Source organism: Schistocerca serialis, chromosome 3 (genome assembly GCF_023864345.2).
Source record: "Schistocerca serialis cubense isolate TAMUIC-IGC-003099 chromosome 3, iqSchSeri2.2, whole genome shotgun sequence".
NCBI classification, from domain to species: Eukaryota; Metazoa; Arthropoda; class Insecta; order Orthoptera; family Acrididae; genus Schistocerca; species Schistocerca serialis.
In genome coordinates, this window is record NC_064640.1 from 258,993,326 (window position 1) to 259,006,802 (window position 13,477).

Consider the following 13,477-nt stretch of genomic DNA (forward strand, 5'->3'; position numbering starts at 1 on the left):
TTAGTAATAAATATATGTATAGCTCACAGATATGGACTTAGAAATTTTACTGCCAGGTCAATATAACCAAGGTAAAAATACACTATGTTTAAAACACAACAAAGATAGACACTTTTCCTTTTGCACAGAAACTGCTTATAGCACTTTAAATACCAAAGTTCACACATTTAGTTTGTAACAATGAAAGGGAAGAGGAGAGAAAAAAAAATCTCCAGCAACCTTTCTAAACTGTATTTAATACCAAAGTAGGAACGCTCCTGGCATTAAAACCACAAATCTGAAATTTTCTATTATTATTTTATAAAAACATTTGTTAGACTTGGTGAGGTGATAACACCTTTTCCTGGAACAGAGAGGGGTACACCTTTATACGTAGCAACTCTGTCATCATTTGTTTTCAAATCTACGGCAACTGTTTCAAAAACCTTTTTCTTGGGATTGAGAACAGCATCTGGATTCCTGGGGTACCCATCAACAATCACCTCATCACCTGGTACGCATGTGTGAGGAGGCACTAAAACCTCTACTTTTTCTGGTGAGCTTGCACACATAACCATTCCTTCGGATAACACTCCTCTCATTTTAGATGGCTTCAGATTGCAAAGAACAATCACAAGTCGATTCTGCATCTCTTCCAAGGGCACATGCTTCACCAAACCACTGACCTGGAAACAAATTTTATACCTTTTACAAAGTGGTGGAGTCCGTTAATTAAAATTAATTTTTAAAAGTTGAGTTTAAATATAATTGCAATTTAAAAAAAAACCACTAGTCATCCATGTATAATTCCTACAAAACCTCAGGTGATATCTTCACAATTAATCAAACAGCTGCTCCCTTTACTTAAGATATGAATAATTTTACACAACAGGATTTTCACTGTTTTATCATCAACCAGGCGTTTGACATCTCACTAACATCAATCTTCAGGATTTAATATTTTTATAACCAGCATATTGAAAACAGAGTATGAAACTAATACATACACAGTTCATCAGCAAAGAAGAAAGATAAAGAAACTGTGGAGATGATTACCAAAACAGTAAAAACATCTGAATGCCAATGGTTAACACAGGGTTGAATAACATTTAGCATGTCATACAGGCTCAGCTCTTCAAACAATAGACGTAATCGAATTACTACCCCACCACATCAGAAATTAAATTTCTGACATTAGTAAGGAAGTATTTGTTCCAGCATATTAGTGTGCAAGTGTTCTTACATATTGCAAAGTTTCATGAATATCGATTGAGTCAGAGACAGAGGGTGTGCAGCAGTTAATTAAAGACATGTTCTTGTACCCCGGCAGAAAATATAATGTACCCTTGAGTGCACACGATCCCCCCCCCCCCCCCTCCCCCCACACACACACACATTGTTTTATGTGAGTCAGAACAGGAGATCCACCTTTTTTATCATACAGTGGAGAGCAAGAACACACAAGTAGTAAACTGTTCACCCACTTAACAATTTAATCAATCCTGCTAGCACTTGTCCGAGCATGTGGACACAGTTCAAAGCTGACAAACAATTATACAGAAACACAGCACAGTAAGTAGTTCAGCCAGCAATTATGGAAGATTAAAATTGACAAGGGATTCTTTTCTATAAATCTAAAGAAAGGAGCTGTAGTTGCCTGATACGTAAACTACTAGAATCATACAGTGGTTAACAAAAGCTGTTTAGGAATGCAGGAGAGGCTCTATGGAGTTTGAAAAGTTGGCAGATGGCATTGGCAGGTTGAAGGTTTGGATACAGTCACAAAGTGTGCTTGGATAACAAAACTGGTAACAACTTTAACCGTGGCAGGCGAAGGATTAAGTTTCTGTCCCAGACCAATTAATGTAGTGTAGGCAATACAGCAATGTGCAAGAGGAACTGAAACTTTTCTTTAGGATTAGATGGAAATAGCCCATGGTTTTAACATACCACTCTCACTTGACTGATTGGCTCAATAACAGCATGGTGTCAGTTCACACCAAGTTCCCTTCACTGGTTCGATCAGGTACTGCATTTCCTGTATTCTTACATCGTCATGTATCCCAACACAATGCTTACCATTGTAGATGGACTTTTTCAGTAATTTTGTCTGCTGGGTACATGTATTGAATGAGCTACCCAACACTTGAGACATCTAAGCCTAAGCAGAAGAGGAATTTCATGCCTTGACCTTATCTCACCTGCTTGAGAACATTCTGGTTTGCATGACAGTCAGCATCAAAAACAGTAAATTCATTCTGAGGAGGAATACTGAAATCAGGTCAATTAAAATTATTGTAAAATTATATGCAGCTGCTTAGATCCTTAAATCCATCTGTATGAGTAACATGTTGTTCTTATATGGTCTTATGAAGTCTCTCAAACTCTACACTGAAAATTTTGAATTGAATTATGGAACTTCTTGTGTTGAGATGAATTGTGTAATTATCATAAATCACTCAGAAATTCTGCTTTGAAGGACTGTCAGTTGTGGAAAAATCATGTGAGAGGAGACAGAGTAAAATAGTGAGCTGCTATGGTAGTATTAGTCACCCAGTTGTGCCCATTCTACTACTAAATTTTTGCATGCTTGTTACTGTTCATGGATTCTTGGGCTGTTAGGTATGTTTTCGTTTTTTACTGTGAATGCAGTGTGAATGTCAGAACTTGCCACATATCTGAGTTTTCCTCATTCAGCACCAAAGCATAGCAGAGATTTTACTTAGTTTTTGATTTCTTTTTTCTAATTAATAACGACCGTTTTGAACATGTTTTGTTGATCAGCAGCCAGTATTCTGTTTAATTTCTTATACTAATTGTTGATACTAACTAGTGCTTTGGCAATGCAGTTGCACTCTTCAAGTAAACAGTAACCACACCACATAAAGCACCAGTCATGAAAATGATGCATCACTGATATGAGTTTATTAACATTACATTACACTGCTAGTAGTTTGAATTTTCTTCTTGTGAGGATCTATCAGATACTTCGGGCTGCAAAAAATGGATCTGTTTTGCATGGAATAGTAACAAATGATTACAATGGGCTTTCCATGGACTGTGTGAGTGGCAAGAGCTGTAAGCTACAAAACTGTCGATAAAAAGTGAATAAACTATTGTCTTTCTTTCTATATCCTGGTGTGTAGGTTGGGGAAACAGCCTTAAAATTCTCAGCCTGTTTACTCATAAAAAGCTCATGTATACGTATTTTGCTCTCACCCTCAACTGTCAATTATTTAGTCAGTGTGAGAATGAGTGAACTCCAAATCAGAATTAGGAACATTCACCAACTTGTTTTGAGGAATGTTTCCTGTGCAACATTCCCTGTCACTTTTTCTGCGTATAATCTAGCATATGGATGAAGGAATGACTACTACATTTTAATGTGCCATAAATGTCGATGGCATTAGAAATGGAGCAAAAGAACAGAGTAACTGTGCGTTAGAAAACTGGCTACACACTTTTTCAAAATATGGAAAATCTTCACCAGAATAACTGAATTCCACCACTCCCATACTCGAGTCCAGTGTTGCCAAATGTACACACAAAATGTTACTCCAATATTTAAACTTTAGGCTATCTGCTTAAAAATATGAAAAATCAATTGTATGATTCATATTGTTAAATCCGTACCATCACACATTACAGGTGGGATAGAAGATATAGCCCAAACTGAATTTCTACCATTCAATATTACATCATGACATTCTTCACACACCGAATATATGGAGTATCATACATCAGAAGCAGGCTATTGGTACACAGAAGGTATTTTACAAGTGAAGAATAATTACTTGAAATGCAAGAGTTGGAGGCAAAAAATATCAAAGCTTTAGCAAATGCTGAATGCAAGACAGAAACAGAATATAGAAACAAATGAACTGAAGCAGGAGAAAATTAAGTGTTCTGTGATTGATATCTACACATAACTAGATTAAAATCCCCCCCACAAAAAAAAAAGAAAGTAGATTAGCGAGTTCACAATAACTACATAATTGCAAATAACAGGTCTTTTCAAAAGTGGAGGAAAATTAGACAAAGATAAACAGGACTGGTATTTTAAAAATGGTGATTTAGTTACCCAAGTTTTGAGTGTCCCAGCAGTCATGTTGTTTTACATAATTATTGTTCTTTACACTCAGTCAAAATGATCCATTTTTGCAGCTGAAATATTATCCTCTGTGGCAGCAATATGCCAAGACTTATGATGTTAATTTTATTTTTAATATTTTTACTCAAGATTCCATTACTGATTACAAATTATTTCAATGTTCTTTCTGTCTGCTCAGTGTTTTCACACTTAAGAAACTGTAATTATTGTGGGACAGGTCTGGTTGGCACAGACCACACTTTCTTAAAGTTTCTGTTCACAGAATTAACTAAATAATTATTACGGTATTGCCAGTTTGTTTAAAGATACTCAGAAATAGTACGAGTTCCTCAAAATGCAAGTTTATATTGAGTATATTATGGCATTGTGTGTGTTAAGTGTTTTGCATTACTTTTAAAAGAAATTTAACATAGTCTGGATGATAAAATTATATACCTTGTACATCTACTTTTAGTTTTCTCAGGGAAATTACATTGGTGATAAAATATTTCAATTTTCTGCAAAAATATTATCACACAATCTTACAACTGAATATTACTTCATGAGTAGTTAAAAAGTCTTCCGTATCATATGTCTCTTGTTGATGGTTATCACAAATGTTGCAGGCAAATAAGTATTTTATTCCAGAATGAATTTTGCCAGTTTCTACCAAATGAGCTATTAAAGTGTGACTCAGGACCCACCATCACAGCTTCACTTCCACAGCACCTATTCTCTAGTCAGAGCACTTACCTGTGAAAGGCAAAGGTCCCAGGTTTGAGTCCCACTTCAGTACACAGTTTTAATCTGCCAGGAAGTCTCAAATCTGCACAAACTCAGCTGCAGAGTGAAAATTTGTTCTGGAAACAAATCCTCTAGCCTAAGGGATAAGTCTTTTCTCTACAATATACTTTCTTCCAGGAGTGCTAGAACTTCAAAGTATGTGGGAGAACTTCTGTGAAGTTTGGAAGGTTGGAGAAGAGGTACTGGTGAGAGTAAATCTGTAAGCATGGGCCATGAGTCTGCTTGTGCTATACATTCCAGCTAAACTTTACAGAGTGCCACTCACTCTTTGCACTTGTTTGCAGTATAAAGCAGATGTTGGCAACACATCTCCATATCATGTTGGAGGATAGTATGTGGTAGCTAATTAACTGCTGTTAGCTAGATATATATATATATGTATTCATTCTGCTAACCCATGAAATAATAGTATTTTGTGGACAGCTTCTCCTTGAGATATTGCTGTTTTGCATACTGACATTTCTGTTATCATTAAATACACTTTATACGAGGTGTTCATAAAGTCTCTCTGCAATGTCGTACGATTGTTAGCCGCACATGCCATATTCCGCAGTGAATGTACTGAAATGAAACTCAGTGAAATACAAGTTATTAATTTATTGAATATTCATTTTTACTTACAAATTTTTACATTAAAATTTGAAAGTGCCCCCTGTTGTTGAATACACAATTCAATTAGTCTAACCATGTTTCCAAACACAAGTTTGTTAATCAAATCTTGTACAGTATCGCGATGTGGGAGCGTTGTCTCGGGAAAACTGAATTAAATGTTTGACGAACTGAAACTGTGTATTTACCACCAGCTTTGAACACTTGTTTGACCAAAAACACACATTCTTCAATGGTTAGCATTTTAACAGTGACAAAAATGAAACAAACGAACAAAGCAACTAAACTTAAACGTTCACATCAACACGTAACGACACACACCAACGATACCACTGATGCTGGCTGAGATAAACGAAACAGTGGAATGTTGTGATAATCCACTTGAAGGGAAGTAACCCAAGCAGGTGAACAATCCTATGGCACGCATGGCTAACAATCATCTGGCACTGCAGAGAGACTTTTCGAACACCCCGTACATTCAAATAGCACACTTCCAACTTTCATGATGAAATAATGTTAATTATTCCATTTCAAATAAGAATCTTAGTTGTGGTGACAAAAGGATAATAATTACTTGCATTATGTGGGTGGCCTTTTCTTCATAACCTGCTTTTGCCATGTACAGAAGTTTTCTGTTACTGATATATGCAGCATTTTTTGCACTGTATGTATTAAAATATTATTAACAATTTTATTTCAAAGGTGCAACAGACAGGTCTGTAGAATAACCTGAGCTCTAGGTTATGCTGAAAGATGACTGGTTGCAAGTTGGCGATGCCAACAAATGTTAACTGAAATCTTGGTTGAGGTAACAAACTGATCTATGAAGTAGCCAGATGTCTATTTTGGTTTGGAAGCTGATAGCTTCATTTTCCATTATTTTTTGTTTGTCTATGCCCAGAGTCCTGCAGAGATCGAGAGATAGATAGGTAGATAGATAGAGAGAGATAGAGAGAGAGAGAGAGAGAGAGAGAGAGAGAATATCAGTATCTAACTATGCAAAATTGCCTTCACAGTAGGACAATGAGAGCATGCACTGTCCTATAGCTTTAAAGTTCCTTCCTGAAGGTTTTTCTCCAAGTATAGGAGGTGCTGTTTGTGTTGGATGGTATGATTTTGCACTATATTACTGCAACACTAAAGCAATATGTTGCTGAATTCAAGCTGGAAATTTTTTCAGGTCTGTGGGAAAGGTTTGCCATTAAATGAAACTGTGGTATGAGAAGAAAGTCTGAATTACCTTCACACGTTTAAACACATATCTTCCTTCGTGTGTACCAGTAAAGCATACGTGATGAATGTTAAGAAGGAATGTCATTTTTCCTCTAGTACATCATTTACTTCTGCCAACTGATCCATTAAATTTCTGGAGTGCAGTTGCATAAACTTTAATTCTTCTAATATTGCAGCTGTATACCTTCTGGTATCTTCAGAGTGAGACGACAGATTGAAACTACAGTGCTCACTTCATACTTTTAAACATGTGGACCAGAGTACTGCATAAGCAGCCAGAGATACAGGAGTCCCAGACACATTGATCAGCGGCGAACGCTATGTATAAACTGAATGTGTGTCTTATATGGTTGATCCGTGCTGGGATATAGATGTATCATTATGAGCTGCACTGTAGTGACGTCTTTGCAAGTTTATTAAAGAAAGTGCCGGATTCGATGATTTGTTCAGGCTAAAATCACTATCCTCCTTAATTTGATGGATCAATTATTGTACTGTAAAATCATGGAAATGCATATTTGCCCACCCTTCCTGCAGCTTTTTCACATCAATACTGGTTATGTCACAATATCTTAAAGAAACTTAGTTTATTGTATCAGGAATGTCAGTACAGTAATCAGCTTTGATGTAATCTTTTATTCTTCTACTTCCATCACAATATAAACAGGCAAAATCTACTCAAACTATTATTCCTGTCTCCCAGCAACAAAATGAAAATCCTGTATAGCTGAACAATCTTAGTACAATCTGAGTGTTCTGAACATTGCCTGGTAATGGCTGTTTTTCCTCTACAGCTATCCAGTCCATCAGCACACACAACACTTTAAAACTGAAGATTATTTTTTCTAGTTTTAAAAAGAAGGGGATTCTTTAACATCCCCATGGTAAGGTAGCTCCGCCAAAATTCTAGTCCACTCACTGCAAAACACAACGTTCAGCATTGTACATAATACTTCTTACTGAAGAATACCCAGAGTACAGTTACAGAGGACTGGTGGTACTGACCAGCCAGAATTTCAGGAAACCCAGTTTTGTGAAACACATATAAAGCCTAGACACGCACACTTCCAGGTACTCACCATCTTTCAAGATTCAGGGAGATGTGTAGCTTATTGATTATGGTTGCTACTAAGTCTTTTCTCATAAGGTGCACAAACATCATTGTGATGAGCATGAATATGAGAAATATCATAAATACATAGTAAAATTTGGAAAAGTGATGAATTAAATAAAATGCAATAATTTTATGGAAATACACATGGCTGACTGATAACTGCCTTTTGTCAGCAGCACACTTGCTATCACTTGCAATTTGGTATAATGAAATGAATTCAAAACCAGCTTCATCCAGGTTATCTTTCCCCTTGAGGAAAAATGGCATGCAAGTTCAAATGGTTCAAATGGCTCTGAGCACTATGGGACTCAACTGCTGAGGTCATTAGTCCCCTAGAACTTAGAACTAGTTAAACCTAACTAACCTAAGGACATCACAAACATCCATGCCCGAGGCAGGATTCGAACCTGCGACCGTAGCGGTCTTGCGGTTCCAGACTGCAGCGCCTTTAACCGCACGACCACTTCGGCCGGCCAGGCATGCAAGTGTTGACAGTGTGCTATTAAAAGAAACCTTCATTCATTTCAAATGGAAAGGAGAACCATATGTTGTGTATGCACTTTCAATTTTACCAAATACAGTTCCTCTTACATCCAAAAATTTGTACCCTTTACAGGTTTACAACTATCTTCCAAACAAAATCATGCCTCCCAAGTGCTTGGCTCAGCGAGTGACATAATGCCCCGTACATAATCAACACTATCAAAATCAGGGAGACTACATGGAGCACTTTTTATTTTATTTGTTCCAAAAGAAACTAAGAAGGAAACTTGGTGAGATACTCACAATTGTACGTGGCTTGTCTTCTCCAAGATTGATATCTTCAACATACAAAGAATCAGCATCTGGATGTTTCTTAACATTAACAATTTTTCCAACTCTGAGGTCTAATCTTCCTACATCTACCAATTGTTCTTGTGATACATCAGCCTTCTTAGTTTTATCTGCTGCAGTTTTTCCACCACCATCTTTTTTCTCATGTGTTTCTTTGTTTTTTGTCATATTTTCTACATTCTTGTTCTTTTTATTTTTTTCTTTCTTACAATTTGCAGGAGCACTACTGCTCTCTGTACCAGCAGCAGAAGACACTAGTTGACTTGCAGTGGCTGTGAGAGCACTTTCAGGTGCCTTAACATTTACTTGTGAAATATTGTGTACAGCATGTACCTACACATAAAAGTGACAGACAGTTAACATCTGATCTCTCAGCACTGAATACAAAGTATCATCATACAGTGATTACAGAATTTTTAGAAATTCCACTTTTTATGTAAATGTACTAGTGAGAAATTAATATAATATATTTTGGTCAGATAACAATAAAGAGTTATGAAAATAATGTAGCATTCTCACTTATAATTAAGAAGGTGAAAGATAAAAATGTGTTCTTAACATAAGCAGGCAGACAGTGGAACTATGGTACGTGACATTTTCGTAAGGTTTAAGAAATTTGTATCTGTAGTTGTAGAGGATGATAACAGAAGGTATCTGAAACATTCTTTTTGCAAAGTTGGAATAATGGTTGAAGTTTCTCCAATGCTCAAAATTTTTTAATGGGAAAAACAGCTTCTGTTAGCATAATATTGCTAAAACAAAGTAAACATTGCTAAAACAAAGTTAAAATGGTAATAAAATTTAGGGTTTTGTTACTTACTACAGGAACAATTTTCATCAAGAAATTCCAAATGGAATGATAAATGTTAGAAACTGGTTACAAGAAGTTGACAAATCTTTTTCCAAAAAGAGAGTTGAGGAGAGTCTGAGCAATATTGAAGATAAAAAACTGTAACATGATTAAACATTGAGAAATGTTTGTACATGACTAACACTGCAAAGATGACAGTTATCTTAGAACTGCAGAAATTCGCAACTGACAAAATAATTACTGACTTGAAGTGTATAATATTCATACCTGCTGTCCTTCACCTCTGTTTATCTTCTCTATCGACTCAAGTTGACTAATAAGTGACGCCACTTCCTGCTTTAAGGACTCATTTTCTGCTTTAAGAGCACACAATGTTTTTGAAATTGTAAGTTGCTGGATCTGGAAAAAAAGGCAAATGAATAAAAACAAAAGAGGTGTAAGGGCTTAGTAAAATCAAAGCACATATGACAGTGAGCCTTGTTTAGATTAAATGACAAATTTGGTAAACTACTTAAAGATGTCAGAAACAAGTAATGGAGAAATGGTATCAATCTTGAGACAACTTTCATCATGATGTGGTACAGATGTAACAGGTCTTAATCACTATAAAAGTTAATGGGCTTCTTGAATCCTCATGAATGATGACAGTGCCAGGTGGTCAACATGGTTGTCTCCAAGAGGGAGGGGTAAGAGGGGGCATCTGCCCCCTCCTAGAATATGTGTTACAGACTTGTTATTTATTACACAGTTTTTACGGGTTTCTAGACACAACTGTCTCAACTGTAGATTAAGCATTACTGAGTCCAACAGGACACACTGTGGCTTTGTCAACAACTGCATAACTTGGGTCTGTCTTGTAGTCAGTGTGTTCACAAGATATTATGCTGTTCCCTGGGCACAGTGGAGATTTCAGCAAAGTTCTGTGGTCATGGCGGATGTGACAATTGTGGAAATAGGGCCCCCAATCATTTCTCTGTTGCTTTATCACACAGTCTCTGTCAAAATGTAGTCCCAACATCCAGCACAAATTAATCATTACTGGAGTATATCTGCACAACATCCAGACCATTACCCAGTTGCACAACTTGATCACAATAGTAGTTTATGGCATTTGTCTGCAACTGTTCATCAAGGTTTGTTCAGCTTACATGATAAGAGATCTGAAGACAACGGCCATGCTGTGCTGTAGGAACATTGATCTATACTTCATCCATCAAAATAAATGCATCAATTAAAAGAAGAAACACAGTTTTCTGCATAGGAAAGAATAAAAAAAGTGTGAAGCTTAAATACTGATAAAACAATATCTTCTCCTGGTGTTGGGATCTTCTCAAACTGTATGTGGTGCAAGACAGCAAAAAACACAACTGTAGAGTAGCAAATTCTGTGGTCTGGTTAGCAAGGCTACACAAAGAAGTGTCAAATAGGAGAAACAATCATCTTGGCCCAGTTCTAGGCTGCAAAGAGTAAGTTCTATGAAACAATTTGATGGCTGATTTGGAAGGTATCACATATTTCATCTTGTCGTACACTGGCCCTCGGTTAGACTTGTAACTTAACTTTAATAACACACATGAAAATAGCATATTAAATTAATTACCATGTTCAGATGTGAAGTTTTGTATGCAGATAAAAGCATTATAGATGGCATCAAAGTTGTTGCTAGTTTTTTAAGCATCCAATAAGATTTCCACATTCAGTTGGACTTTTCCCGCTACTGCTGACTTTTAATGTTAAGTGTCTACCATACATTAGTGATATATTAATAAATTATCCTTTGAGAAAATTTTCTAGCCTTTTTCTCAACTTGTTGGAACGAAGAAAGTCCAGAATTTAATGTACCATCGACAACATTGTCATTCCAGATGAAACACAAGCTCACATTTGGAAATGATATGAAAGGAAATCCTTATTTAATATCAAAGGAACCATCCTGGCATTTGCTGCAAGTGACTTAGGGAAACCACTGAAAACCTAAATCTGGATGGCCAAATGGGAAACTGGAAGCTTAGTCACCACCTGGCACAAGCCATCATCAGGAAAAGAGGGAAGTTATTAAAGATTTCCAGTTTACCAGACGAAATGGTGAAAAAGTTAATACTTTGTGCTGCCACACCTCCAGGCTTTATGGATTGCCGAAGATACATAAGGACAATGCCCCTCTTAGGGCCATTGTTAGTGGAATCAGCTTGCCTACCTACAAACTAGCAGAACACCTTGCAGGAATGTAGCACCAAGACTGGGACATTGTGAACAGCATGTTGTAAACTTGCAGAGATTTGTTGAAACACTAAAGAAAATGAAAATGGGCCGTAACAACATTATGGTTTTTACAAGGGTGCCAGTACAAGACATGCTGGGTCGTTTGGTCCAACAGTTTCCACATGGAATTGTAAAGTTGTTCGATAATGTTCTAATGACAATGTACTTCTTATACCACAGTGAATATTATTAAATGACAGATGGTGCAGCAATGGGATCACCACTGTCTCCAGCAGTAATGAATTTCTTCAAGGAGCACTTTGAAGAGAAGGCTCTGAACTCTACAGTGTTGTGTCCATCTTGTTTCCTGAGGTATGTCAATGACATCTTCCTGATATGGCCTCATGGTGAAAATACACTGCAACAGTTGTCAGTTGCACGAACAGTGTCCATCTCAAAGTTAAATTTATCATTCAGACGGAGGAGGATTGCAAGTTACTCTTCTCGGATGTTTTAGCCGAGTCATTTAGTGTACTGGAAGACGACGCACAGTGATGGATGCTTGAACACCAATAGTTTTTACCTCCCTGTACTCAAGAAAGTGGTCCTGAAAACGTTAATACACAGAGCAAAATTTATTTCTCATAACGACCACCTACAGTATGAATTGCAGCACTTGAGATGTGTTCAGGGAGAATGGTTGTAGCAAGAGAGATATTGCAAATGCATTTAGGTGCCACTGATGGACAACACCTTGTGAATTGGCAGAAGATGAGCTGGATGTGTTCCTGCTACATTGTACGGCAAATTAAGACGTGTGCCGCAGGCATATGGAACAAGACCAGTGTTCTGGTCTACATCCAAGATAAGAGATACACTGCTCCCTCTTAAAAGACGACATAGCTCTCCGTGTGCGTGGTGTGTATTGTGTCCCTTGCGAGTGGGGCAGTATGTATATAGATCAGATAATTCGCACAGTTGCAGAGTGTTGTACCGAGCACAAGAAACATAGGGAGCTTGACAAGTCATCCATAGTTCAGCATTGCCTAGGAAACGGAAAAAACAAAATACAGTTTAAAAACACGAGAGTCTTGACTCGTGTCAACATACTAGGATTCTGTTATAAAAGAGGCAGCCGAGATCAAAATGAACAGCAACAATTTTAATAGAGACCAGAGATCAGTCCAACTCACCTTCACACGTGACATTTCAGCCCTCTCTGATTGGTGGCAGAGACCACAATTGTGGCTATTCTGTCTTATCACTGTCTCAGTATGTAGTGACTTGTCCTCTTCAAATTGCTGTCCGCTGCAGCAGTTCAAATGTGGTGCTTAACTACAGCAAAGCAAGGAATTACCTCCACCACTGCAAAAATGCTGAAGAACTCAGCAGATGTGATTTCATTTCACGCAGTTTTTTCGGTCAACTCACACTGTGCGTTATGTCCTCATCACAGAGGAAAGATGCAAGTCCACCAAGTCTTTAGCTGTCTCACGTCTGAATAAAATCTTCTCAGTTTTCAAGCTGTGTCAATTCAAATACAGCTCTCAAGCTTTCAATAGCTATCTATGCCATCTTTGTCAGGAGTAAAACCACTGATATCCGGAGCTGGCACGGTTTCCTGCTTTTATAAGCCACGATTGCAGCATCTAGTACCAATCAGAGAGGGCCAAAATGATGTGTGTGGAAGGTGACTCGGGCAGCTCGTAGCAGCTCCGGCCCGCAGGGAGACCAAGTGACATCATCAGATGGTGCGAGGAGCCAGTGCCACATCTGAAACTGCCACTCCCATCTCTCTACA

The 13,477-nt window shown here is 37.4% G+C and overlaps 1 protein-coding gene across 1 annotated transcript in view; it reads right to left on the minus strand.

The window, feature by feature from the left end:
* Nucleotides 1-216: 216 nt before the first annotated feature.
* Nucleotides 217-13,477, minus strand: part of LOC126470029 (aminoacyl tRNA synthase complex-interacting multifunctional protein 1) — a 38,231-nt gene continuing 24,970 nt past the window's right edge. Inside the window, exons 2-4 of the mRNA XM_050097516.1 lie at nt 9,742-9,873; nt 8,616-8,996; nt 217-665 (exon numbers count right to left, since the gene is read on the minus strand). Of these exons, the coding sequence (XP_049953473.1) occupies nt 294-665; nt 8,616-8,996; nt 9,742-9,873 (885 nt within the window). The 3' untranslated portion in view covers nt 217-293. The remainder of the gene's footprint in view (nt 666-8,615; nt 8,997-9,741; nt 9,874-13,477) is intronic.